Source organism: Tetrao urogallus, assembly GCF_951394365.1.
Source record: "Tetrao urogallus genome assembly, chromosome: 9".
Lineage (NCBI taxonomy): Eukaryota > Metazoa > Chordata > Aves > Galliformes > Phasianidae > Tetrao > Tetrao urogallus.
This window is the reverse complement of record NC_136822.1, coordinates 19,793,401-19,820,561: the sequence shown is the minus strand read 5'-3', so window position 1 is coordinate 19,820,561 and position 27,161 is coordinate 19,793,401. Positions and strand designations below refer to the sequence as shown.

At 40.0% G+C, this 27,161-nt stretch overlaps 1 protein-coding gene across 1 annotated transcript in view; it reads left to right on the top strand.

The window, feature by feature from the left end:
- The window catches only part of LOC306949647 (uncharacterized protein), a gene marked incomplete at both ends in the record, with an annotated part of 158,255 nt that overhangs the window by 73,163 nt on the left and 57,931 nt on the right, over nucleotides 1-27,161 (top strand). The window contains one exon of the mRNA XM_079539640.1: nucleotides 14,804-14,926. Within this exon, the coding sequence (XP_079395766.1) occupies nucleotides 14,804-14,926 (123 nt within the window). The remainder of the gene's footprint in view (nucleotides 1-14,803; nucleotides 14,927-27,161) is intronic.

The following is a 27,161-nucleotide window of genomic DNA, read 5'->3' as shown; positions in this document are numbered from 1 at the left end:
GAAGGAATGTATTCGACAGTGATTGGATGAGAATATGGATTTCAGGAATAGATTTTTATGGTGATATAGGTATGAAATACAAGAATTAAAGAAGCCACTGATGTGCTTATAATACCTTTAATATTAAATAGAAGGGGCATGCATTCCTCAAAGAGCTAGTTCTCTTTTCTGATTCTTGTTCATGAGTAAAGAAATGTCATTGATGAGGTCATTTGGGAGTAAGTTCTATGGCTTTCCTCTGCTTTCCTTGTACAGGGATGTGGTTTGGTTTTGGACTTATAAACAAGTTTTTTCTTATGACTCCGTTAAGTGGAGAAGATTTGACTGTGATACACCTTTGCTTTTGGACAGCTTTAACATTATATACATCTTCAACTTGTTCCTTGCACACACCCACAAGTCAGAATTTCTTTGCCAGTCTATTTGACAAAGGGGTCAACTTGATTGACCATCTGACTGAAGAAAATCTTCCCTTGTTAGCCTATTTCCTTAAACTGTCTAAGGATTTAGGAACTAAGTAAGGAAATATATGGCATTGGGTCATCCAAGCTTAGTGCTGTAATTCAAACTAGGCTAAGGAATGAGGAAAGGACGTGTCGTGAGCCTAGAATTGTATCACTCTGATGACCAGTTTATCAGTGTGGTTTTTTTTATTGCCCATTGATGCTATGCTTTAATTCTAAATTTGAAACATGCAGTTTCAAATTTAGGTGTTAATAAAAAATAATCCTTTCTTTTTTAACCACACTGGTAATTAAATCTGTTAGGTCTGATGGTTTTAAATCTTTGTCTTCACCCTATTCCTGGAAATAAAGTCAATTCCAATTTTGTTTAAGATTATACAGAATTTTGTTAGGCCATGAAGGGACAGGGTTTCCTTACTTTCCTTGAAGCTTTGAGCCCAAATTCACCATAATTGAAATGGTGTTCAGATGTACTTTTAAAAACAATGAGTTGAAAATTCCATTCAGTTGCTGCATTAAATGAAAATAATTCTTAAGTGAAACAGATTGCAAAATAGTGACTTGTGGAATTTTGAGCACTAGTCTCGTAATTTGTATTGGAAAACAGATGTACCCTCTCTGCCTTCCCTTAGACTATCCATTGCATCACAGCTCAGATTAGGTGTGTTATCCACCATTCAGTAAGGGCTAGAGCTGTACCTCTAAAATGCTGTAAGGAGGTGAGACTGCCACCTCCTAGGTATTTGTATGGTACTTCCATCAGTGTATGATGGAAAGAAACAAAGTTGTTTAAGAAATGCAGTATGGTCATTTCAAAATCTTATGCCAGGGGAGAAAGCAAATGTTTCTCTGCAGAGTAAAGGTAGGAATAGAAAATGGCCAATGGAGTGGATTAAGGGGAATAAGGAGGAATTCCCTTCTTGCATAGTTCTACTCAGTTCTGCAGTGCCTTTCAATCCCTTGCTCTGGATGAGTGTATATACTTCACTGATAGCAAACTGTATGAATTTGTCCTCTAGGTAAACACATTTCTGTTTTAAAGAGTGGTGAAATTGCTCCAAGATACAAGTAAATGACCAAATGTGCTATCAGCTGCTGGTGTAATTTTTGGCTTATTGATTTTGGCTGCGATCAGATACAGCACATTTAAAGCCAGACAAGGGAGGCAGTGGAAAACATCCTCCACTGGCATGGGCTGACTGAGTAACACAGCAGTTTTTCTACTGCAAATTCTGGTCTTCTAAATAGCAAGGGTACAATGGACAACTTGAAAACAAGCAAGAATAAACCGACAGAAAAGCTAAGGAGTTCTAGCTACAGATATTTGCTGTTAAGGCTCCTGAGATACAGTTCGACTGACCAGGTTGTTGCTGTTCTGTTTGAACGCACAGTAGAACTTTTTGAAAATCACTTGTACAGGCATACTCTTTCTCTTTCAGTAATAACAAATTACCAGCTTTTATTTCATCTGTCGTGTATGCAGGGCAGCAGCATTACCATACTAAAACTAAATAATTTTTCCTCTATTTCCTTAGCAGCATTCAACATGGAAAAACAACAAAAAAATAGATTTTCGAACAATTGAATAACCGTATTTCCTTATGAAAAAATAATATATATATATATATATATATATATAAATAAAATAACGTTTGTAGCACACTTTAGTGCCTTAGGTCAAATGTGCTTAATGTAAGCATAAGTAAAATAATAGCTATTGTAATATTTATGTAAGAGACATTTTGCTGTGTGCTGTGTAGCAGAATTGTGACTGTTTTATGGAGATTCCTAGATGCCAAGATTTAATAATCTTTTTGATTTGTCACTCTGATGGAATGAAAGAGCTCGAAATACAATTTTCTAATCATTCTTAGGAAAATTAGAAATATATGGCAGATTAACAAACCAGCCATTCATCTGTTGGGTTAAACATACTAACAAGATCTTAACAAGCCGTGTCGTCTTTTAACACATGCAAAGGACCAAATTATCTGCTGAAAGACTGACATTATGTAAATGTAACATTTGCTGGACCTCTAAACCCTGTGATTAAATTACTGTCTAAATTATTCTGCAATATGAATGTCACCTACAAAAAGAAAAGCTGAAGAAGAAATGACTGTGACATCTGCATTTGCAGTATTTCCAGAATGAATGTTTATAATGAACAGTTTGTATATATAACTCAAAATTTTAATGAAATAAGAAAGACAATGGAAGATCTGATTGGAGTGAAACTTTACATAGGGGAAAATTTATCACAAGATTTCAGCTAGACTTCCTTAGCAGAAGTATGACTCAGTTAAGAGGGGAATTTCGGCCCATAATGAGGGCTTACCATGAGAGATATGCACTCCTGCTTCCTTCTGTGAATGCACAGGGCAGTCAGTGGCAGGTAACCAGCTTTCACTTAAGATTTCATGAGAGACACATGGATAAAACAGCAAAAACACAAACAGAAGCGTGCTGAGACACTGCAAGTAATTATGTCCCTGAAAAGCCACTTACAAACTGTGTTCTCAGCAAATAGAATCAGAGGCTTGAATTGGAAGGGACCTCAAGGGTCTTCAAGCTCCAACCCCCCTGCCACACGCAGGGCCGCCAACCTCCCCATTTAATACCAGCTCAGGCTGCCCAGGGCCCCATCCAACCTGGCCTTGAACACCTCCAGGGATGGACGGGGCATCCACAGCCTCTCTGGGCAGCTGTTCCAGCACCTCACTGCTCTCATATAGTGATCTAATAGTAATCTCGTGCAGAGCCAACCGGTCGGTTAACATGTGCTGTATCATTAACTCTTGTGAATTATCTTTTTCATTTTCTGAATGACTGAAATATGAATATCTGGAGGAACAAAAATCCTTCAAATAATGGAGGGATAGAATGTTCTATTAATCGGCTGCTTAGTAAGCTACCACGACAACGAGAGGGACCAGGCAGTGCTTCACAGAGAGCAATTAATGGAGCCTTGTTGTACACCTGTGTGGTGAGTGAATGACTTCTGTGATTACACAGCACCAGAGCCCACAGAGAAGGAGAGCTGATGTTCCTGTTCCCTGAAAATCCATAAAAGATGGTTTGTCCCTCCCTTGGTGTCTCCTTGTCTCCTTGAAGCTGTTCTTGGAAAGCAGTGGTGAGGTGCTCAGAGGGAAAATGTGGTGTCCATCTTGTTGAGAAGCTGGAGATTTCTCTAAAAACTCAGCTTTAATTCTTTGTTGGAGCTTTTATTCTGTGCAGGCATTTTTCTTCTTGCTTGCTCATCAGTGAATGCTTAAAGATAGGTGAAAGGAGAAAAATATGTCTTCATTTAACTGAGGCAAGATGCTATATTACTGTTTTTAGAGTGGTTAATTTGAGCTCATGCAAAGGAAGACTGATAGAGAAATGAAGATTTAAAGAGTGGTGACAAGGGAGAAAAGGCAGGTATTTTTGGCAGATATTTTTATGTACTTTCAGATGTTCCAACCAAACCACACTTTCTTCACATGAAAGTCTCTTGCTTTTTGAGACACCTTGTTTCATTTGTGCTCTTAGCTGCTAGGTACTGAGAATTTCATTCTGCCCAATAATACTCTGGAGTGTTTGTTCAGAAGTCTAGATGAGAATAGCATGCCCAGTGCTGGTTCTCAACAGATGGATTTTCAGGGTCCTTTTTGCATTAGTCTTGTGTACTGATCGGTTTTCCTTCAGGATTTGTTGTTACCCCAAGGGCTCGGATCCTCAGCACCTCCCCAGTGCTACTGTGTAATCATGAAGACCAGTTCCAACCCCTGGGAACTCTCAATGGGACTTCCCAATTCTTTTTGTACGTTTTTGCTGTGATGACTAAAAAACTGAATGTGAGCTCTGTACCTGCAATGCATGTTATCTTTTCTTAGACTGCTTGACAGCAGTATTTTGCTGACAACCACATTCATTTGCTTGTGTGCCATTGCCTCTCGTATCATGAGGGTATCAATTCTATGTATATTACTCAAATTCTGAAGAAATCCAGATGTAATTTCCAGCTTAGTAGCATATTTCAATGAGCTGAGCTATTGTGGCACCATTTTCAGATGAAACAAATCTCTCCCAATCCTATGCTGTTCATGGAAACTTCCCTCATCTCCCTGTTCTCCCTCGTGATTTCATTCAGTGAGAAAGGGGATGAAGGGGACTCTCATTCAGGTAATCCTGCACTGAGCCTACCTGACTCAGCATACTGATGTTTGCCAGTTAAATTGGATATTACAGGGTTTTCTGCTAGAAAAATGCTTTTTGGTGGAAAGCCTGGAGTTGAGCAGATTTCCTTTGAAATCTTTCTGTTTGTTGTATGGGAAAGAAAGCAGAAAAGTGCAGGGGGAACAAGCTTCTCCCCAAAACTAGGAGAAGGCTGAGCAGGGGAATCTGACGAGGGAATTTGACGAGGGAATCTGGCTTTCTTTGCCCCCAAACCCAGACTGCCTCCAAGATTTACTTCACTTTTGGTTGCAAAGGAAATATTTCTTTCTCCTGTTCCCCTCTGCCCTTTTGGTCAGTATCCCATAAATGCACCAGCAAATAGTCCCTACATTTCACTCTGTAATTAAAAATTCGAGAGAAAGAAAGAGAAGCAGGAGAATAATTGGAATGTTCCCTGTTTTTCCAATTCATTCATATTCTGGAGAAATGGAGACGCACAGGAAAATAAATGAGTTTGAATGCTATGAGAGTGAGGGCTGGTCCTATATTTGATTCTTTCTGAAAAGTATATTGCTCTTAGTTACACCATAATCCATGGTAATAGAAGAGATTGGTTACTTCTGGCACAAACTTCAGTAGTTTTTCAATATCTTGCTACTGAGCCTAAATTACTGTAGGTTTACAGTTGTGTAACTGTAAACTGAACTTAATCATTAATTTTTCAGCATTAAAAAGAAAAAGTAGGCTAAACTTCAGCTATAGATGAAGTATTTAAAATAATTTCCCAAAGCCCTTCATAAATACGACATTGATTCATTGATATACAGACCATTAGCAGTTAGTCTCCTCTGTTCATATATCATTTCAATTATCTCTAGACTTCCCCAGGGTCTTTGACAAATGGGAGACAATTTGCATTTTGTACATTAATGACCTTGGTAGAATTTATAATTCTTTTTCCCCCTTCTTATTGTTATACATTAGCATTTGAGAGGAAAACCCCACTAAACTTTGGATGGCCAGTCTGTAACTTGTAACCAGAAGTGGATGGCTGTGAGAAAGGGGAAAAGGAAGAGCTGTCAGTCATTCCCCCATACCAGCTGATTTGCACAGGAGGGACTTGCTGGTCTCTTACACTGGAGGAGAGAGAGTTCCACATCTCTGCCCTTCGGAAGGGGCAATAATGAAGCTTCTAGTGGGCCAAGAAGGTGGTACAGTGTACAGAGAAAGTTGAATTGCCCACTAATTGTAAGTCAACTTGATGGATACTGCATCAGTTCTGACCTCAGAAGTCCCCATGGCCAGCTGTCAGGATTTGGGGGCGATGTGTTGCTTTTTTGAGACTCTTGTGTAGTAGATCCATCCCTTGTGATAAAAATGTGGTTGCTGCCATCCCAGGAATGTTCTCCAGCTGGTAGAAATTCAGCATTACCATCAGTAACGGAGTGTGATACCTCAGATACCAGAGCCTTTGCCTTTAAACAGTCACTGCAGTCTCTCAGGCAACATTAGGTGGTGACTGTTGGCAACTGCTATGATGTTAGGAGCAACTTGTTTCCAGCTAGATCTTCAGAACCATCCAAAACGCTACACTAAATGTGCTCTTCTTATATATCACACTTTCCTTCTGTGAGTCAGAACGATTTTTGGCTGTCTTTTCCATGCAAAAACAGTAATTAGACTGGTTTGAATGTGAGGAATTTATTTTTTGATTGGAGCTGAAGGGTGAAGTTGCAAATGTGGGATGTGAAATATCAAATTCACTGATGCTCACACTTAGGAGGAATGGATGCATGCAGCAAGACAGGTCTTGGGTCTCAAGAGCCCACAGTGCAGTGTGAGGGAGGCTCAGGGCAGGCTGTTGTGCATTGGTTTCTTCTGATGTGCATCATACTACTGTTATTCCACGTGCTGGAAAGCTATCAGCATTTGGCTTGAAGAGAGTTGGATAAATCAGAAGCTCTGAGCGGCCCGTAAGAATGAGTGAAAGATGAAGGTAAACATATTATAGATGTATTTCATCACCTTCTGAGAGCAGGACTAGGCCTCCAAATAATACATGGCTCTGGAATATGTCTCTGTTTGCCCAGGTTGCATGCTCTGCACGCAGATGCTGTGTGGATGGCTTTATTTCTGCACAGCCTGCATGGCCATGCTTTGATTTTTCCACCAGTTGTTGCCCTTTGATGTCTGTTTTTAATTTGTTGAACATCTATAATAAATCTTAAGAATATTAAATATATTTCTAATAAATATTCTACTTAAGAGTATTAACTTGAATACTGTGACCTTACTGCTGCTGACAAAGTACAACTGGTTATCTTAAAACCAGTGACTTGATAGTTGTGTGCTGTTATTTAAGATTTTACAGCAGTAAACCCTTTTTAATAGTCAGGAATGTGAAAACAGGCCTAACATTTGCAGGGAGAAGGGTAAAGGAATGGATGTTTAAAAGTGTGAAAGGATCACATGTGAGAAGACCAATTGGATTTGTGAAGGCAGGAGTGTTTTGCACCATCTCACTAATGCTTTGCTGACAGCACAAGTGTGAATTTCTTTGGTTACACCCCTGGAAAAAACAGGGTAGTGGTTTGGACATGGCTTGTTTTCAGTCTTGCTTAACTCCATCCCCAGGCTCAGGTGTCCTGCTTGAATGCATCAGCAGGGATTCCTTTTCAGTACAAGGGTGCTCACCTCACTGCTGATTCTGGATATTTCTGGAATATTTAGCCCCCATTTAGAAACATTCGAGGCAGCTGTGGCTTTCCATCAAGGTGCTGCACAATGCTGCTCTTAGGAAACCTGCCCTGCAGGAACACTGAGTAACAGCTAATGAGCACCCACTTGTGCCAAATAAGCGAGAGGAATTTGGAAGACAAATTAGGCAATGAGGTCTCTGGGAATAATGACTTCCCTGGGGTTTCTTTACAAATTAAACTGATGAAGATTTAATCATTTGTTTTTATTTCTGTGGATTCTTTTGCCCTTGACGTGCCAGATCGGTTACAAGAAGGCACTGTGAGTGAGCACAGCTAAGTGGCAACGACGTACGTCTGTGCAGACCAAATGAAGAGTTCTCATTTATGCTCGTTATTAAAGGGGTGACCTGGTTGTATGGTCGTGTTGCAGCCACCCAGGAGAATAATTACAGAAAAGTTATTTTCCATAGTAGGAAAAAGTGAGATGGCTTTACAACCGTAGCTTGCAGAGGTTATTTGACAAGGTAGCGAGTAATTCTACATGGAGAGATTTTGGGAGTCTTGTAATAATGAAAGACAAAAGACAAGAGGAAATATTCAGGAGGAAATAAGAAGAAAGAAATGTTTAATGCAGAAGCAGAGGCGTTGTCATTCATTGCTGCCTGATCTAATCCCTAGTGATGAGCAGAGCCTGTCCTACCAGTGATAGACATTGAATGGCAAGGACAACTATTAAGAAAAGAGAAGAAAAGAAAATAGAACTTTCCAGTTAAAACTCAATCATCATTCTAATTCTAAACCAGAAGCCTGGCATACACCTGTTCCACGCTTCAGTTATCTGTGTCTTCATACGCTTTTTTGGCTGGCAGGAGCTTTTTTGTTTGGCGGAGGAAACAAATGGTCCCAAGCATTTTCTAGAAAGGTCTCTGTGTGCCACCTTTTCCAGTGCTGTGTCCCCTTTCCTACATGCATACAAGGTGAACTGAAGTTCCAAATTTGCAATTATTTTGTAGGACTGAAAAGAAGGAGTTGTGCATTTGCTTCTGTCAATCCATTCTTTTCCTGAGCACAGGAAAATAAGAGAGATAAAGCTGGAATAAATACTTTGCTTTACATTTATAACGGTATTTTTCCTTGTTGCCTTTCCTGGAATGAGAAAAAAATAATCATGATTTGAAGTTCCATTATATTATTTGGAATTCCTTTTCCAAGGAGGCTGCTCTCAGAGGACCCCACTTGCTGCTCCCGTATCCTGTTGCCTTCAGCTTGCCCTGCTCTGTTGCCACCACCTCTGCTTGCAGCCGTGTGTGGATGCTGAAGTAACAGCATTGCAGGCATCTAAACACCAAGTGTGTGCCACTGCTGATCTGGTTGGCTCTGACCCATTGTTACAGGCTTTACCTGGAATCCAGAGTACTTATTTCTTTCTGAAACTGCTGCACAGTGTTCTCTTTATCTCTGCTTTTGTTACTTCCGTGCTCAACTCGCAGTGCTCTACGCAGGAGGTGACATCTTAAATCTCTTGAAAATAGAGGTTGAGCAGAAGGTGCCTTCACATTCCTGTCGTGCTTCTTTGATGTCAGTGCTGTTCACCTCTGAGATTGTGTTTGTTCCTGAAGATGTTGGTGTTAGCTAACCTGTAGCTACCTTTGGGTTATTTCCACATATATGTCAGTTGTCACACTCCTGCTATTGTGGCCTGAGGACCCCAATGGTTTTACATAGCCTTGATTATTTTGTTTTTTTTTTGTGTCAAACTAACTATTTCTTACCACTTGAGATTAATAAATGTAAATGCTAAGCTTTTAGCAATGACCTAGCTTATCTGCTTTTTCTATACAACTGCAGTCTGATGACCCATTTTATGGGTGATAATGGGAAGGAGGGCATAAGGCAGTAGTTCTGCATATAAATTTTCTTGAGATACAGAAGATGGAAGCTGGACAGCTCAATGGGGGAAAAAAAAAAAAAAAAAATACTGTGAACATCTCAGCCTTCATTTTTGATCAAAACCTGATTTTCTTACCCATGAAACAAGGGGTGGAAGGCTGCCAGATTGTCCCAGGGTCGAGTTGCTCTTGGTGAGCTCCCCAATAGGCTCCAGCACTTGGCTTGGCTGGAACCCAACACCTAACTGGTGCCTTCAATTCCTGCCAGAAATTGAGTCGGTCAGGCTCCCGAAGTCTCAATAATAACTGCTTTGGAAATGATCTTCACAGAATGTTTACCTGCCTGCAAGTTAGATAAGAGCTTATGTCGTGAAATCAAACCTCCAAAGTTCAGAGTCTTTTCTCCTGTTTGCATGCGTATAGCCACCGCTTGTTGGTAATGGAAGTCAGATATAGCACAAAGAGAAGGCGTTTGTAACACAACTGTGTTTTCAGACAAAAGCAAAGGCTTTTAAGGATGTCACTGCAGAGCCCTGCGTTCTTTCTAAAAAGGCTCCATTTTGTGGCGTGTAAAGTCTGAGCAGAAAGAAATCCCTCTCAGAAGAGCTCTGCTGTAAGAAAAGATACATTACAGCAAATTAGGCTTTCTTTTATGTTTTGCTCATAACTGTCATAGCAGGGGAAGGCAAACTCTTGTCTAATTTGATAAAATATCTTTAATTGCAGCAGTGCTACTCGCGGTTTGGGCTGGGTGCTCTGTTTGTAATCATAGCTCTAGTTGTGCTCCACAATCATCTCCAATCACATCCAATTATCAGTCGTTAGTCTGTTGTTGCTTAATTCAGGTGTTCTGAGATGTTCAGTTTCATTATTCATACCTCGTGTGCAAAATTGAAGTTAAAAATGAGTACTATTACAGGATTCCATTGTACTGACGGGCTTTTTTCCTTTCGTTGTAGTCATTCCTGTTGGTGTAGAAAACTTCATGTAGGTCCTTCAGTTAACTTTGAGGAAGTCGCTGCTCATGCTAAAGGTGATTTCATGAAGTGGGATAAAAAAAATCCAAGCAGTGTTTTTTTTTTTTCACCCAATAGTTTGGTTTGGAAGTTATTGTTGCAAAATAGCATTGAAGCTTAGGAACATGAGAAGGAAAAAAGAGAGTGAAAGAGACCAGCCGTGTGTGTGGTTTTGGAGGATAAGCAGTAAGATTTGGAAGGACTATTAAATGCCAGGTTACAGGATTTAGTCCTGAGAGCAGGCGTTGGAGTATTGGAGTGGGCCATCTCCATCTCAGGGCGCACACTGAACATTTCCTGATCTTGCACCAGATTAACAGGTTGAGCCCAGCACAGCAGCCCTGGCCAGTGCCTTGCTTTTTTAAAGCTGTTCTTTAACTTGCTATTTAAACTCCAAGGTTGGTGGGTTTTTTTTTTCCTCTTACCAGTTTTTATTCTGATTTTAAAGGACTTATTGATGCATGCAAGGGCAAAGCACTGCTGCATCTTTTGTCTCTTTTCAGTCATCAGCCTATCATTTTAATAAGAAAAAATTAATACTGTTGATGTATGTCTAACAAGGAGTTTTATTTATTTATTTTTTTGTTTGGTTTCACATCAAGATTTCCTGAGATCAGGGTTTTTTTTAATGATGCAGTAACAAAGGCAAGCAAGCTCTTCAAGGATCCGCCTCCCTGGGGAAGGGTGGGCCACGAGCACAGCAGATAAATTGGATGGTTGATGCTCTCTGTGTATAAGAATGTGACAAAGGGCTGGAGAGGAATGCATGCAGCAGTAATTTTTCTCTGAAAAAGGGAATAAAAGATGTCTGTATAAAAGGAGGTGCTAACTGGTGGAAGCTCAGGTTCGACAGCTGGGGGATAAGGTGGCAATGAGGGAAGCTCTCTGAGAGCTGGCTGGAGAAAAGTCTGTGCCAAACTCAGAGAGGTTTGCTTTACTAATCGGGAGCTTGTTAATAATAGCTCAGATTTACAATACTTCATAACAGCACAAGAAGAACTATTCCTCCAGTTATTGACTTTGTGGAGAAAGGAAACCTAATAAAGCATAAGAGTGCTTAATCAATACACGTGTAGAACCGCGCCTGGCTATCAGAATGAGCAGCACTGTTTTCTATTCAGATGATAATCTATAGTTTGCGCTGGAAGTGATGGATGTAATTTATGTTTTCAAGACAATTACTGTCCAAAGCTGACTGTTATATAGATCTTGCATGAAATGAAGAAAAAGAGAGATGCAGGAGCTGGGCGTGAGCATTGTGCACTCTGTGTGTAACGATGCTGTGTTGCGTCTGTGTTCACATGAACTGTGCGATGTCACAGCACAGAGTGGCCTATAAAGTTCAAATCAACTTTCCCAGGCTTCAGGATTTATTCAGACATATGGTTTTGGTTGCAGACCATCTGGGCTGTAGTTTTAAAAGCAGTGTCTAAAGCCTTGTGGAGTTACGCATTCTCTGCATCTCTTAGCTCTTCCAAAACTGGAATCGAATTATTTAGATCTGTAAATGAAAAGTTGTCAAGTGTGCATTATAATTTGGAGGCACTCGCCTGTTACACCTCCTTGTGAAACAAACAGTAGCATGCATGCCAATGTACTTCTTTGTTCATGTACCAGGCACTTGTCTATCCTAAGATACTCATATAGGTGCGTTTAAGTTGCACTAGATATACTTACACTCTCATTCAGTACATTGATTTCGTGCTGCAGTGCTGGCAGGGCTTTCCCTGCCTGGTGCAGACCTTGAGCAAGCCTCTGTCCCTGCAGGCAGGGCAGGCTTTGTACCTCGTCTGTGGAAGATGCTGAACTGAAGATGCTGTTGCAGCTCAGCAGCCCATACACAGTAGAGGTGTGCAGGGCACAGAGTTAGTAATACTGCAGGTCACCTCTGTTAGGTCTAAATTTGGAATTACTGGTGAAAAACTTCTTGTCCAGTGCTTGCATTTATATAAAATTTGTATTTATTTGTGGGAAATCCCGAGTCATCTCAACTTACCTAAAACCATGATGAAAGTTCGTTTTCTTTGGAGCTGGGCATGTTTCAGGTTTGCTCTGCTTTGGGGTATTGTGGGACAGTGGCATCCAGCAGGAATGCAGATGGCTATTGGGATCAGCCCTTCTCTGTTCAGCACATGGCTCTTACGTATATTTATTTGAGCAAAAGTGATCCATTTCAAGACAAACAGACATGCTCCTCCACTGTGAAGATATCAAATATTTGAGATTTTTGAACAAATAAATCCATTTATATGTAGGGCAGTTCTGTAATGCCTCACATTGGGAGTATGGGACATAGGGATATGTCTACAATCTCCATCCATGAATGCTGCTGATTTAAAATGCAGCGTCATTTTTTTCTCCACGTGTGGCAGATGTCACGTGCAAGTTAATATTAAGATCATCCAGATGTTTGCTCTTTTTAATTTCTTTTTTCTTTAAGACTTCCCACTGCAGGATTGAAAGCTCACATGGAGCACATCCCATGGATAACGTTTTTGTGTTGCAACATTGGATCTATAAATAAATGTGAAAAATAGCAGTAGAAAGCATCACATTTATTTTTCTGAGGTGCCTACAGCATGTCATTACAGATGGATTGATAGTCCTGATAACACTGAACTTTCGTCAGCCCCAGCCTGGCAGACTTGTTACATGTCAGAAATTTCCTGTCGTTTTTCTTGCTATCCAAAAGGCAAACATATTTGCAACCTTGAATGACATTGAACATGGAAAGCAGACAGAAATTTATCATTTGACAGAATTGTTGTCGTCTTTTCCTTTTTTCTTTCCCTTTTTTTTAAAAACTGACAAATCTGTAATCATATAATATAAAAAGCAGTAGATATTTGGTGTATAAAGCAGTGAAGAAAGCAAATATTGGGGCAGAAAGAAGGAAATAAGGGACACAGGATGAGAAAGAGATGGAAGGAGTTTGTTAGTTAGGACAGCAAGTGCTGCTACTGGGGCAAAATGTCCAGATGGGTCACAGGTTTTAATGCTTAATAAGAAGATTCCTGATTGAAAATAAAAATGTGTCGCAATCAGGATGAAAAACATTTTGTACATTAATATGCAACAGCACCATACACTTCCGTGTAAGTTATTATTGTGAAATCAAGGGGATAATGATTACTCATCTGGAAAGGTTTACTTTCAGTGCTTTGGATGAAAATGTTGGTATTTTCCCAGTTGTATATTGGTGCTAATCAATTGGGTTGTGCTTGGTAGACCACACGATGTAATGTTTATGTCAATATTTTATGCTAGGAGATCATGTGGTACTGTGGATGCTGAACTAGAAAACATGAGTTCCTCACATAATTTTGTTTGCAAAAGAAAGAATAAGAGATTTTACTAGTTTTCAGCACTATTAGTGCTTAAGATGTGGAGTGGGGTTACTGTGCAGCTTATCACTGTTTATTACCACGAGGCATACTGAGATGTGTGTTATTCAGAAGGAGAAAATCACTTAGAACACGTCCGCTTTGCCAGCCCTCTGCGCGATGCTCGGCGCTGCCATGCCTTCTTCCTGTGCTTTGAGGAACAGGACTGAGATCTGTCACTTGTCATATGTTCTCCCAGCTTCTTGCTGAGAAGCAAACAGACGAATGTCTTATTTTGGTACGGTTTGTTTTTGCATTTCGGGGTGTGCGAGTGTTTTTCTTCAGAAAATTTTCTCTCTAAATCACCAAATCGAGAGCATCTTTGCTGGCTTTGTGTGGGATAAGCTTTGGGTTGTTGTGTAGCTCTGACATAACTGAATATTTTTTAATGTAGCCTGCCAGTGTCACTGGGGGTGAAGAAAGTTTTACTGCATCGCACTGAATTTAGAGCTGTAGAATAATGAGGTCTTTGTGCTTATGCTGGTCCCAATCCACACTGTCAAATGTTGATGTTTCTTTCTATGTTTGTTTGTTTGGTTTTGAATAATCTGAAGCCTTCCTTAAAATTTCTTTTAACTCTTTGATTTTTAACCAAAATCTTAAGCCAATTAGTAAAATTGATCTCAAGCTCTTCAAAGAACAAACCTTGGTAAACCTTAGTCTAAACCTAAGGACTGCTGTTGAAAGGTTCTCATTTCTCTAGGTTATATATAGGAAATTCATTCTTTCTTGATTTTTTTTTTTTAATGTAGCTTTGTATTTCTTTTGGACAAAATCTAGTTAGATTTAAAAATTAAAACAAAGAAAAAAAGAGAGGAAAAAAAATCCATATTTCCCTATTGGTGTTGCAGAGTGTCTCTCAAGAAGTAATTGCTTCCATTTGTACAGTCAAAATATTGCTTACCTTCTGTTGCTTAATCATCCTCCTCCCAGTTCTTCTGCTCTCTAACCTGAACGCTGGTTGACTTTGCAGCTTGCACTCAAGCAAAGGAGGAAAGTTTCTCCCATTGCGGGTTGAACTGTGGGGCACAGTAACACAGATGGGAGTAGAGATGACCAGAAGGGTCCTTATTTATTTCTCAGTAACTTTCTCATTCTGTAGAACCAAAATCATATGCAGTTGTTCTTAAACAAGCGTATAGAATCTGGTCACAGTCCCTTTTACTGACCACCTAATCTTTTTACTGACAGATGTAAACGAGTGCAGCACTGAGAACGGAGGCTGTCAGGACCAATGCTGTAACACCATTGGCAGCTACCACTGCAAATGTCCAGCTGGCCAGAAACTGGGGGAAGATGGGAAATCGTGTGGAGGTAATGTGCTGTCCTGTGCCTTACTGCTGGTGAGGAATCACAGAAGGTATTGGAAAAGAAATAGAAGTGCTAGCTTTTATCTGGAGCCAGCTCAAGAGTGTGCATTCAGAGCTGTTAAGAATACCGATCGTCTCATGTCTGGATTATAAGGATATAACTCTAAGAACACTTCAAAGGGTTGTGTTTTTTTCTTTTGAAAAATGGTTATCGCTTAACCTGGATTGGTTGTGCCATGTTCTGATTATGGAATTTCCATCATCAGTTTTAAAAACCTGAAGAAAGTGTGTATGTTTTATAGCATTTTGTGTCTCTAAAACAAAATGGGTCTTATCAGAAAATACATATACATTTTTGCATTTCAATCACAATTCCACAGCTAGAGATTAACAGAATAAAAAAGGATTTAAAATCACATGCTACGTAAACCCATTTGTCTTCTTCCTAAGGGAAATAGGAACCCAGTTTCTGCATTATGGGGTAAAATTTGTTGTTATGCAAAGGTTTGACTTTCTGTAAAACTGAAACATCACATAAGCTGATGTTAGAATGCTTAAGGATTCATTAAAGTCATATTGGTAAACATGGAGTGGATGTAAAAAAAAAAAGCCCATTGGATCTGTTAATCTGCAGTCAATCTACAGTCATTTTATATTTATCTACAATCATTATATATGTATGTAATAATAATTTTCTGATTTTTCTCAAGAGGAGAGATGTTAGGTACATTTTTGTGAGCCGTGTCATCTCTTTACAAGAAGCCTCTGACTTTTCCTGTTGCATATCTCACAAATTCCTTTCCTCCACGATTTCGTTTTACTATTGCCCTTTAACATGTTCCTTAGGACTTGTTGCAAAGCAATGTATTTCTTACCTGTGATCACACTCCTTATTTTAAGTTTATGATTATCCATCTCCACTCCTTTCCTCAAGAAGTTTTGTAGAAATATTTTGCAAGGTAAGCTATCATTCAATATTGAGCTTGACAATGTATTTTATTTATTTGTATTTATTATTTATACATTACTTTATTATCATAGCTTTTCACTGTGGTCCTTGGTGCTTTCTTTTTGGTCTTTTGAGGGCTGAAGCTAGAAATAGTATGCATGATTCCCAGATCCCTGCTACTTCAGCTCAGTCTTCCCTTGCCCTCTTGGTGGCCAATTGGTGATGCTCCTGTGAGCCAGTGTATGGCTCTGTTTGTTGATGAATACTGACTGCAGATCTGCTTAGAAGTTTACCAAAGCTTGTAATCTTCAAAAGCAAGGGTCCTATTCATTGTAATCCTAGTTGTTCAGCGTGTGAGAGTACTGCTTCGGTTAATGTGGGTTTGTATCAGTCAGATTAGTGTTCCTCTGTACGAATCTGCTATTCTTAAGATAGTCTTCAAATTCTGTTATTTTGGCATTCTATAAAAATTCAGAGCTAGAAATACTTGATTCATGTGTTACATAGGAATGGGAGAAGAAAGTACTGTTAGCCATTTTGAAGCCTCTGTTTGAAACCTTCTAACAAAAATGGAAACGTGCAATGAGCTGAAGCCACTCAAGTCATAGATCAAGGGGAATGCAGCAGTGATGATAATTGCACCTGAACTTTTGTGGTGCAGGTAACAACAAGGAGCATATGGCTGTACTTGCAGCAAGGCACTTTCAGCAAACTCGTAGCAATGTAAGTGACTCAGAGGTTGAGGGAAACACGAGCTCCCAAAAATACTGTGCGTGTTGCTGGAAGGTGCTGATCTCTCAGGACTTGGTGCTTTATTGATGCAATGGTTCCGCAGTGCTCAAAGGGCTCTTTTTGCAGATGAGGGCAAAGCAGTTTCTCAGGTTAGCCAGTGTTTTGGGGGGGAAGAAGGCTGATAGTCATTCTGGATAGTTACATTCTTTCTTTATAGCTTCGCTGTGCTTTATGTCAGCTCTTAGTCTAAACTGTAGCATTAAATGGCTGTGCTCTATTGTTCTGCTCCCATTATCTGTCTCGTGGTTGGTTTTATTTCACTGGTAACTGAAATGATCAATTGCTGTAGAGTGTGGGTTTTTTGTCAGCCAGAGTACAAACAAGGCATATTGTTACAAAAGCTCATGGAAGAAGTGTGGGTTTTATTCAGTAGGTCATTATTAGTGCAAAGATTGATCTTGTTTTTCAGAAACAAAATAGAGCATCCATCTGACAGAAAGAAAAGATGTCAGGAAATTACTACCAGAAAAAAAGAAAAAGAAAAAGAAAAAAAAAAAGAAATGTTGTTAGCTATTTGTAGCTGTTTAACATTGAGGAGGAGAATGGTGAATAAAAATTCACTAATCTGGCAACATAATGAATTGTATTACTGATTAGTCAATAATAGCTGCTTTTTGTGAGCTGTGTTAGGAAACTCAAGAGCCGAATCTGACAGTGGGCAGTTGATGGGAGTTGAGATGCTCAGCATCTCTACCTTCTTTGCTATCAAAGGTGTCCACAGGACGCAAGGCTACATGAATATCAACAAGACAATGGTACAAACAAGCATCATCCTTAAAAAAAAAAAAAAAAAGAAAGGTTGCTGCAGTTAGGATTCAGCAAAGCTAGCCTTGGGGTGGTTCTTTCTATAAAAGCTGTATGGGAAAGGGCCACACAACCCAGGGTACCCCATGCTGTGCCCCTTCCAAAACTTGTAAGGAATGTTTCTCACTGGTTGTGGTCTCTTATGGACTGATATGTGATTCATATACGGTATGTAACATCTTATTTCAGTGAGGGCTACTGGCATTAATAGGCAGTTACAGTAAGATGAAGGCATGTGCATCTATATGGAAATGCCAACCAAAGTGGTGAGCTGATTAGCCTTTCAAGACTAATTAACTACATGTTGTAATGCACCTTTAATCTCCAGTCTTTATGGACAGAACTTAAGTTTTCTTATTTGACAGAGAAATATTTTTTGGCAGATAGTCACATAGGCATTACGGATTTTGACATAAAGCTCATGCTTGCCTCTCACTCTTCACACAGCCTGTTGAAATTAATGATGATAGAGGATTTGGATTTAAATCTCTGCATCTTACAATAAATTAATATTTGACATTTATTAGTGCATGGCTGAAGACCTTATTCTGTGTCCATTGCATCTGTAGCAGCATTCAATATTTCTGGGGGCAGCCTGGCTGATGTCAGTGAGGGAATTTGCTCAGAAAGTTGTAGCTTGGTCTGAGTAAGGGAGGAAAAACACATATTTGTATACAGAAATTGGCTCCATCTTTGTGCAATAGCTCCTCATTTCTTGGGCAGAAGTAACCTTGATTCCTACATGTTATTCTGTGATACATATAGTATTCTCTATCTGTATTGTATATCAACCTGAAACAATTTTACTCAAGCATCACAAAAAAAAGCAAAAATGTTATTTTCTAAACGTTAATACCATTTTTAAGCTCACCTATCAGCACAAGCTCAGATCTGTAAAGCGTGCTGAGGCTGGAGCTACAACTGCAGCTTTTCACACATGAGTAAGCTACAGAAGTCAAACGAAAAATGTTGTGACCTTATGTTAACCTTCTTTGGTAAAATGTCATTTCTTATTTATATTATTGTGTTCTCATCTGTCAAGGCAGATGAACGAAGTCCTACGATTAGCTGTTGATGAAAAGAAGCTTTTATTTTACTGATCAGAACAGTATTGCAATCAGTGCAGCCCAGTCCCTGGGCATCCCTGGGGGCTGAGCCCAGCTCCAGAGCCTGGGCAGATCCCTGACCTTTGCAGGAGAGGCTCAAGGAATGGCCACCTTCAGAGGACGTGTGTGACTTTGCAGTGCCACTGCTGTTTATCCAAGTAATGTAATAGTTGTTGGTGTCAATCATTTATCTTGATTTCTTGTCTGATGGGAGCTCTCTAAACACTGCTTCCACAGGGAAGTTAATAGCTTGGCTAAAAGGAATGGTGAAGGATTTGTTAAAGAAAGTGTTTATTAGGGCAACCTCAGAATTTATTTAATCTGTAAAGCCTGAGATTTTGGTCATAACTTATTCTTGTCAAATACTGTGTTTTTGCCAAAGAGAATGAGCACACTAATTCTGCATTTGGACTGGTTTCCCTGCCATCAAATCAATGCATCACGCTTCTGCTGTGTCCTGTGAAGAAACTGAAGGACATAACACTGTGCACCTGCAGAGCAATGCTAAGTAGTTGTTTTTCCTTTTTATTCTTAATTATTTACTTATTTTAACTGAGGAAGAGGATGCAGTCTGTGGGAGGGATCCAGTGTCTTATTTCAGAAAGTTTGTGGTTTCATACTGCCGTGATGTGCAATGGCACAAAGGAGAATGTGGAAAAGAAATGATAATTTACAAGAAGAAATATAGATCAGACTTGATTACACATGCAATAAGTGCCACTCAGCTTGAACCCAAATCTTAGGGTAACCCAGTGAAGGCACTCCTTGATGTGCAGAAGCCACCCATCCCTCTTTATCTATCTCTACTTCAAGATTCTGTCCTGAGATATGGAAATAAAGCTAAGTCGTAGCAATTGCCCCACGGTTATCTAATTATCTGTGACTTAAAGACTATGCCCACTTAATGTCCAATTCCAAAGTAATTCTTTTGGAAATTGATGCTTCTCTTATTGTTTTACCTCTGGTTCTTTTGGAGGAATGAATGCTGGAGGTCATTCAACCGTCCTTTCCTGTGCACTCCCGTGCTGCATTAGGAGCCAGCCAGGATCGATAGATGCTGGGAGCTGTTGCACTCTCCTAGGCAAATAGTGTCATCTTTCTGCATTTGTCTCTCTGTGACAGTATTACAGCCAAAAATATACTCAGAAATAAGTAGGAAAAATTACAATGGATTCGTAGTAAAGGTAGCATTAATTGTAGGTTATTGGACTTTTAAAGTGAATTACCTGAATCCTGATTAATGGCGAGCCCAAGGCAGGCAGAAACCTGAGCTGAATTTTGGGTTGCTAATTGAAGGCTGACAACACACAGTGAGTGCTGCAGGTTGGTTTGGTCACTGCCCTCTCATTCTGTGTGCCCCTCCAAACCTAATCCGCTCAATTACTCACACAAACCTTTTCCATCTTATTAAAATGTATCATATACTAAACTTAGCAAAATCACCCTCATTTCAGCTCTGACCTGCTTCTCTTCTACTGGGGAGGGTAGGGGATGAACACAGCGCTCGAATCGAGCAGGGCAGACAGGACCAGAGACTTCCAGCCTACATCTTGAGTAACAGTGTGGCACTTTTAGCCAGGAAGAGAACCTGATACTCTGATAATCGATTCGTTTTAGAATTTCAATTGCATTGCATTACACTTTTCATGTTTGGCCATTGCAAAAATCTCCCCTTTCTAATTTGTGGGACAGAGAAGGCTGAGTGAAATCACGGATCCCTTGAGGTAGATGACCTAGCAGCTATAAATACATCCATTGAAGAGTGCACTTGTTTACCTCAGGTATGTGTGCTTAGTGGAGCCAAGGACACACACTGGAAGGTTTTGGTCACTTTTTAAACAGGAGTTTCACACTAACCAGTTGGGTGCAAGCAGGTAGAGTCAAGAGCAACGCCTTACCAAGGGGCTCCAAAGCAACAGCTTCAGTACAGGAGTCCTACACAGCTCCCTGGGCAGGCTGGATCCCAGGTCCTATTCTCTTCTTTTCCATGGAAGACTTTTTTTCTTTTTTTCTTTCCTGACTGTTTCTGTTTAATTCAATTGCAGCATTTCAACAAGCCATTTGCATGAAGTAAATGCAACAAGCAGTTTAATTTTAAAATTATGTAAGGATGGCTCTGAGTCTTGCGTAGTTCTACATATATACATACGCATATATGCATTATATATTGATATGTAATATGTTTCCTACAGCACATCTTCTGCTGTGTTCCAAAACAGCATGATTTTTAAGCAGCGTGGTATTATTCATAAAGCACAGAAAACTGGCACCTTGTTCTGCGTGTCTGCTATCAGATGAATTATTGATCACTGTTCTGACACGGACTGAAAGAGAAAAATTGTTTCTCAATGGCACAGGCCTCCCAGGTAACAGCAAGCTCAGAGTCCCAGCTCTGCTGCTCAGGTCCGTATGGCACATGAAAGCTCACTGTCTCATAGCTGGCTGTGGGCTCTATCAGCAGGGTGGAGGTACTGTCTGGAACCATAACTTGCTACTATCTTTGGAAAGAAGTGGTTGTGTAAAGTGCTGGGAGGATGGCAGTCGTTGCCTTCGTGGTTTTTCTGCATGCAGTGCTGATCTGTACGGTCGTTCATTTGTGCAGAATGCTGGGGGTGGTCAAACATGCTGCTGTGATAACTTCTCTTTGTGCCAACTGATGTACAAAGCTTTACTGGTCCTCTTTAGGCAGTGAAAAGATTGGAGGTTGGGAAACACTGTAGTATTTACTACACAAGTCAGGGATTTCATCTGTTTTAATTAGTGGATGCAAAGAGCTTTGAATAGTTAGACGAAAAGCACAGTACATGACAGCCCTATTATTGTCCAGACAAAATAAAGTAGTTAGAAATAATATGACAAAAATGATAGACTGCAGTACAAATATATTTTGAGGCTTTTCTAGGGCTCTGATTAGTTTATATTAGCTAGTTTTTGGTATTTGTGACTACCTCTGAAAGGCAGGTTACGGAGCATGTTAACGTTCCACTGGGCTGATTGACAATAATTAGTTTATTTTAAAGGAAAGGAAAGAAACACGGTATTGTTGCAGCTGACTAATGTGAATTAAAAGCGAGGTAATCTGTTCTGCAATTACGGAGATACAATGATTGCTGCTGTCAGAGAAGAAAATACACTCATACTTTCAAGAACCATTGTGTAGGAAGAGTTTTGCAAGCCTGAAATTGAAGCCCTGTTCATGGTCTCCGAAATTACAGTTAGTAATTTTATGCTGAACTAAGAGTTTTGAATACTTAAATTATAGCTTGTTTGTAGCAAGGTATTTACCAGCAAATATAAGCATCTTATAAACAGCACATGAGTCATCTTGGTGTTGGTTTTGAGCACATCGAAAATGTAAATTGCTCCTGAATTACTCTTGCGGAGAGAGGCAAGGCTTGGAAACCTTCAATTCGTGTTTTAAATGGAAATTATAAAAGGAAAAATGTGCACATTTGCCTTTCAGTGGAGAGCATTGTGCAGGGTAACTATTGCATTCTCTATAGCTTTGCCTACAGGCTTTGTAAACAGCGATGAGCAGCAGATACAGAGATATGCAGAAGTACGGCTCCCCAGCGCTGTTTATATTCCTCTTTAGAAGCATTTAATGTCATCTTTAATGGGGACAATAACAGAAATCCCACTTTTTATTGAAATGCGCCTGGATTTTATGAGCTATCTGATATGTCCCAGGAAAAAAAAAAAAAACAACACGGAACTTTAAAACAATTTGTGATAGAATCTAAAGCGGAAATCTGTCAGCCTCTCTGTTCAAAGCACTGGCCTGGAGGAAGCGATCCAGACGTGACTGTCAGCAAGATAGCAACTGCTGGGAAGGCTGCAGTTCCTTATTAAAAGATCAGTAGTGTGATCAGCATCGCATTGGATTACTTAAACTTCAATTACATGAGTACCTGAGGGTTTTATCTGGGATTTATTAGAAGACTGATTTGAAATATACCTGCTGGTGGTGCATACCAGATCTTTGAAAGACCCACCTGAACACCTTGTTAACTGTTCCTATCCCAAAAGGGATGCGGTGTCAGAGGAGGAGTGTTTTGGGATGTTTGATGCCTCTTCACCTGTTGTCATGGAGGAATCTCTGCAGTCACGGCTAACATATGTCATACAGTGTCAGGAAGAAAATCTCTGTAATATACTGTCTTTTCCTTGCTGACAATTTATGTTTTAGAAGTTCAGTCTGGTGTTACGATAGCTCTAGTGGGAGCATTTTGAGGAGGCATCAAATGAATGAATGGCTGTAGAGCAATTTCAGTGAGCTGGATTTTCAGTAATAGTGTGGGAAGTGCTGTGGTCTCACCTGGGGGATGAGATATGCTCAGCTCGATATTGTGTTATTTCTTTCCCTATCTTCAAATACTGACAGCACTGCAAGCATTTCACGTGTTGAACAAAACAGATCTGACTGGCAACTTCTCCACCCTAACCAATTATCACCAGGACTGACTTCTGTTCCACTCAGTTAGCAAGATGAGACTATCTAGGTGATGGCAGAAAGCTGCATCCCAACCCATGCAGGACGTTTGTCTCAAATAAGCATTTATGTTTCAGATGAGCAGAGTGCATGCACAGTAAGCAGGAAACATCAGATTATGAAGGTATTTGTAGCATTATCCTTTTTCTTGCATATTTTACTTACCGTGGAAAAGACATCTGTGTCCTACCGCAGTGAAGATGCTCACTGGGCACAGCAAGTGTGCATTAATGCTGCTACGAACAACAACAAAAAAGAGGTGTTCTCATAACTGAGAACATCATAAATACATCATCATAAATTGATGGCATGATGCAGTCCCACAACAAAGTGTCCTGCTGCTGTTGTGCCTCACATCACAAGCTATTCCATAGCACTGCCCTGTACCTTCTGATGCAAGTGATCTCAAAGCCTCTTTCTTAAGCAGAAGTTACACAAGTGTTCAGCCCACTCTGTGGCAGTGCACAGGCAAAATGTCCTCTTCCAAATTCACTGTTTAAAGCCACTTATCCTGGCAGCAGTTTGTCACTGCAAGCCTACGTCCATCTACGTGGGTTTAATATTGATGTGAATTGGAGTCATCCAGTGGGTCTGGCTGCCAAAATATCTATTAGCGTAACCCAGCACGGAGGCCGGTAACCCTATCAGTCTTCCTTCTTGGCTGTAATTCTCTGTGACGTGTACTTTGATCTGAGATTCAGGAATGGATCATTCTTTTTTCATTAAAAAAAAAAAAAGGCGAGAGAAATGTGCAGATTTGCATTGTAAAAAGAAGATGGAAAGTATTTATTCGCTGCTAAATGCAAGCGTTCAGTGTAGTCTGAAGGCTGCCCATGAGAATTCAAGTGTTCTTTAATTCTATACCCTGACTTTCTTTCAAATCATCTGACCCCAATCGTTCCTTAAAGCTCACATATAGATGTCTGCGTGCGTATATTTAATGAGGAATGCCTTGAAACTCTAATTAGGGCTGCTTGACTCCAAAGCAGTTTACATATCGCAGGCTCACACAGCTATCAAACAGATGCTTCTCCTTTTTTTTTCATTCAGCTGACATTTTCATTTTCTCTGCATATTTTGAGGACTGAGCAATGATGTGTTTTGACTCCTGAGGCTATAGATGGTATCAAAATGAGGATTAGAAATGAAACTTTACCTGTCAGTTAACTTATTAAGCTTGTCCTCCACAGCATCTATGCTTTCAAATGGCCTGTTTATTGAATTTGAAATAGTTTTCATTCCTGACCTTGTTTAAATTGAATGGACAGTTCTAATTACAATCTTCAGAGTTTTCAGCTGCAGCATATGGTTTGTATATAGGGCTGTGGATGAAGGGCTCTTGACTGTTTATTGAGTTAAACCACCACTAAATATCTCAGGAGAGACTGGTGTGTCAGGCACTGAAATTAAGCAGAAATCAGCAGTGCAGCTATTGGCCATTTTGTCTTCACATCCCTCTGCCATGAGATCTGCTCCTCACTGAGGAGTGAACTGAGATGGTGGGACCAGGATAGGTGAGGAAGAACAAGTCTCTGCCCACCACAATGCGGTTGCATTGTGTCAGTCTTCACATGAAAGACAATATTTAAAACAAATGAACAGCAACCACCAACAAAACCACCAGGCCCCAAAATGAATTCAAATTACCAGAGTTTTCGTCAAATCAAATGCCATTCTCTCAAATCAGCCATGGACCCACTAATAAGGTTGCATGCCATCTCACAGCAATTTATTTGTGCAATTATTGTCCAGTAAGGCCAGTGACAGATCAGGAAATTGAAATCAGGACTTGATTGGGTGAATTATTCCCTCCATCAGTGCTCCAGGCGTTGTCTCTCCAGATCGAGGGTGACTGCTCTGGCTGCCCCACGTTCCTCCCTGAGCAATCTGTACCTTAGAGATGACTCTTTCCTCTTCCCTCTTTGAAAACTGTCAAGAAATCAAGAAATGCATCTCCCTTCAAACCTGAGCATAAATATGTATTACCCAACATGACTAGTGTCCCATATATGACTTTCATTTAGTGTTTTCCTCTGGTGTTCTCAGTATAAAGACAGATAAACGAGGGGTATGGGAGGGGAAAGCCAACCTAATCACAGCTTGAAGTCATTGAATCTATGAGGAAAAACATCTGAAATATAAGGCAAGATATCAACCACAGGGTAGAAAATTCCCCTCTTTGAGGTGACCGATTCAGCAGGGAGGTCTGAGGAAAGGAGACAGACTGAGAGTCAGTGAACCTTCTCCAGAAAGCGGTCTTTCTGCCTCTCCTTCTGTCTTTCTCTAATACCATTCATTTTCAGAGGAAGGTAAGCAATTAGATAACACGGAAAGCTTGTTTCCATGCATGACTAATTGGGTAGCCTTGCCGAAATAGGTGCTGGCTAAAGCTGCTTTGTGCTTAATCCCAGGCAAAGAAGAAATACTGTGCAAAACTCACTGCGCTAACAAGGGTCCTCATTCAGTGTGCAATTGGTTCTCAGCAACTAAATTGGGTAAAGAATCTCTTAACCATCCCTTTTAACCAATCCCTTATCAGATTTGACATGCTCCTTTCAGTATGACTTGCTCAAGCTATTCCATTAATTAATTTTGTTGCTTCCCTCGGACACCTGTGACTTACTGAAATTTAAGTAAGCTTCAGCAGTGATTTGAGCTAACCTGGCTGACTTTGAAGTGAAGCAGACAATGGATGCTCATATAATCCATTGGAGGGGCCAGAAAAGGGCAGAGACAAATGCCTGAGGAGCGAAAATAAAAGCCTGGGAGCGGCAGCAGTTTGAAATGACCCAGCTAACTCTACAGGAGCACATTTATCTCTGCTGAAAGCTGTTTCACTGAGGTGTTTTAACATCAGTTTCCAGTGGACCACTCAAGAGAGCTTGTCAGGTATTTATGGCATTTTTGGTGAAGTAGAAAAGAAAGCTCATGGAAGATTTTGCAACGTAAAATCTATCAAAAATTGCTCTCTTTGCAGCTCAGTTTGATTCAGTGAAACAGAAATAGGTTTTTAATTCAAATTAGCAGGAATTCTGCTTTTTCTTGTTGAACTTTAGACTTAAAACCTGTTGTATTTTATTCCTTACAGTCAGTGCTAATGTCAAACAACCTTCAAAGTGGAAAAATTGAACAAATATTTTTCTAGCACCAGGAGGTCCCAAACTCCTTGAATGAAACTTTCAAACCTCAAAACCCCTTTAATGGCCGTAAAGCAGGGGAGATCATTTTAAAAACTTCTGCTTAAGGAGCAAATCATGTCACGCTTCATAGTAAGTACATTTGTGAATGGATTCACACTGGCTGTCAAATTGCAGGCATTTCCAAGCACAAGACGTGAGGGGAGACTGTGTGATTTAAAGGGAGCTGAACGTGTCATAAAATTATCTACTGACAGTGGTTCTCACTTTATGTTTCATTCTCACAGAATTAATTTCTGAATATCAGCTTATGCACCACTGGATATTAAGCCTGTTTCCTCTCCTTCTCCTAATTATATAAATTATTTAACTTAGATACATGAAAATAATGTATAAAATCCACTTTGTGAGCTAGTGGGAAAGACGGTTGGATGTTTTCACTTCATCACTTGTGTGAGGTTTAGACATCCTTTGGATTCTACTAACCAAACCAGTGCAGCAGGATTTTTGTTAACTTCAATCCAGAAAATTCCCAGGTTAAACAATTCGTGCACTTCTGGTAATGTTAAATGCAGCCCCTTTGTGTTTCTCATTGTGCTTCTTTACCTACTTCTCCCTGCCTCCCTATATCCCTACTGCACTGAATCCTCTCTGTACCATATCTGCACCCACAGAGCTCCTACTTCATTAAACTCTAAGATGATGCTGCAAAGATCAAATCTATAAACAATTGCTGTAATTGTTTCTAATTAGAGTCTGACTTTATAAATTTAAAACTACTGACAGAAGACGTTCTCCGTGTAGATGGAAGCAGGATTTTGTGTTTCCCTTGGTTACATCCCTTCTGGTGGGTTGTGGTGAATGGAAAATGGTGATGTGCACGTGTCATTCATTCCAACTGCATGCAGTGTCTCTTGGGCATCTGGGAACAAGGGTGCAGTTGTGGAAGCCTTTTAGGT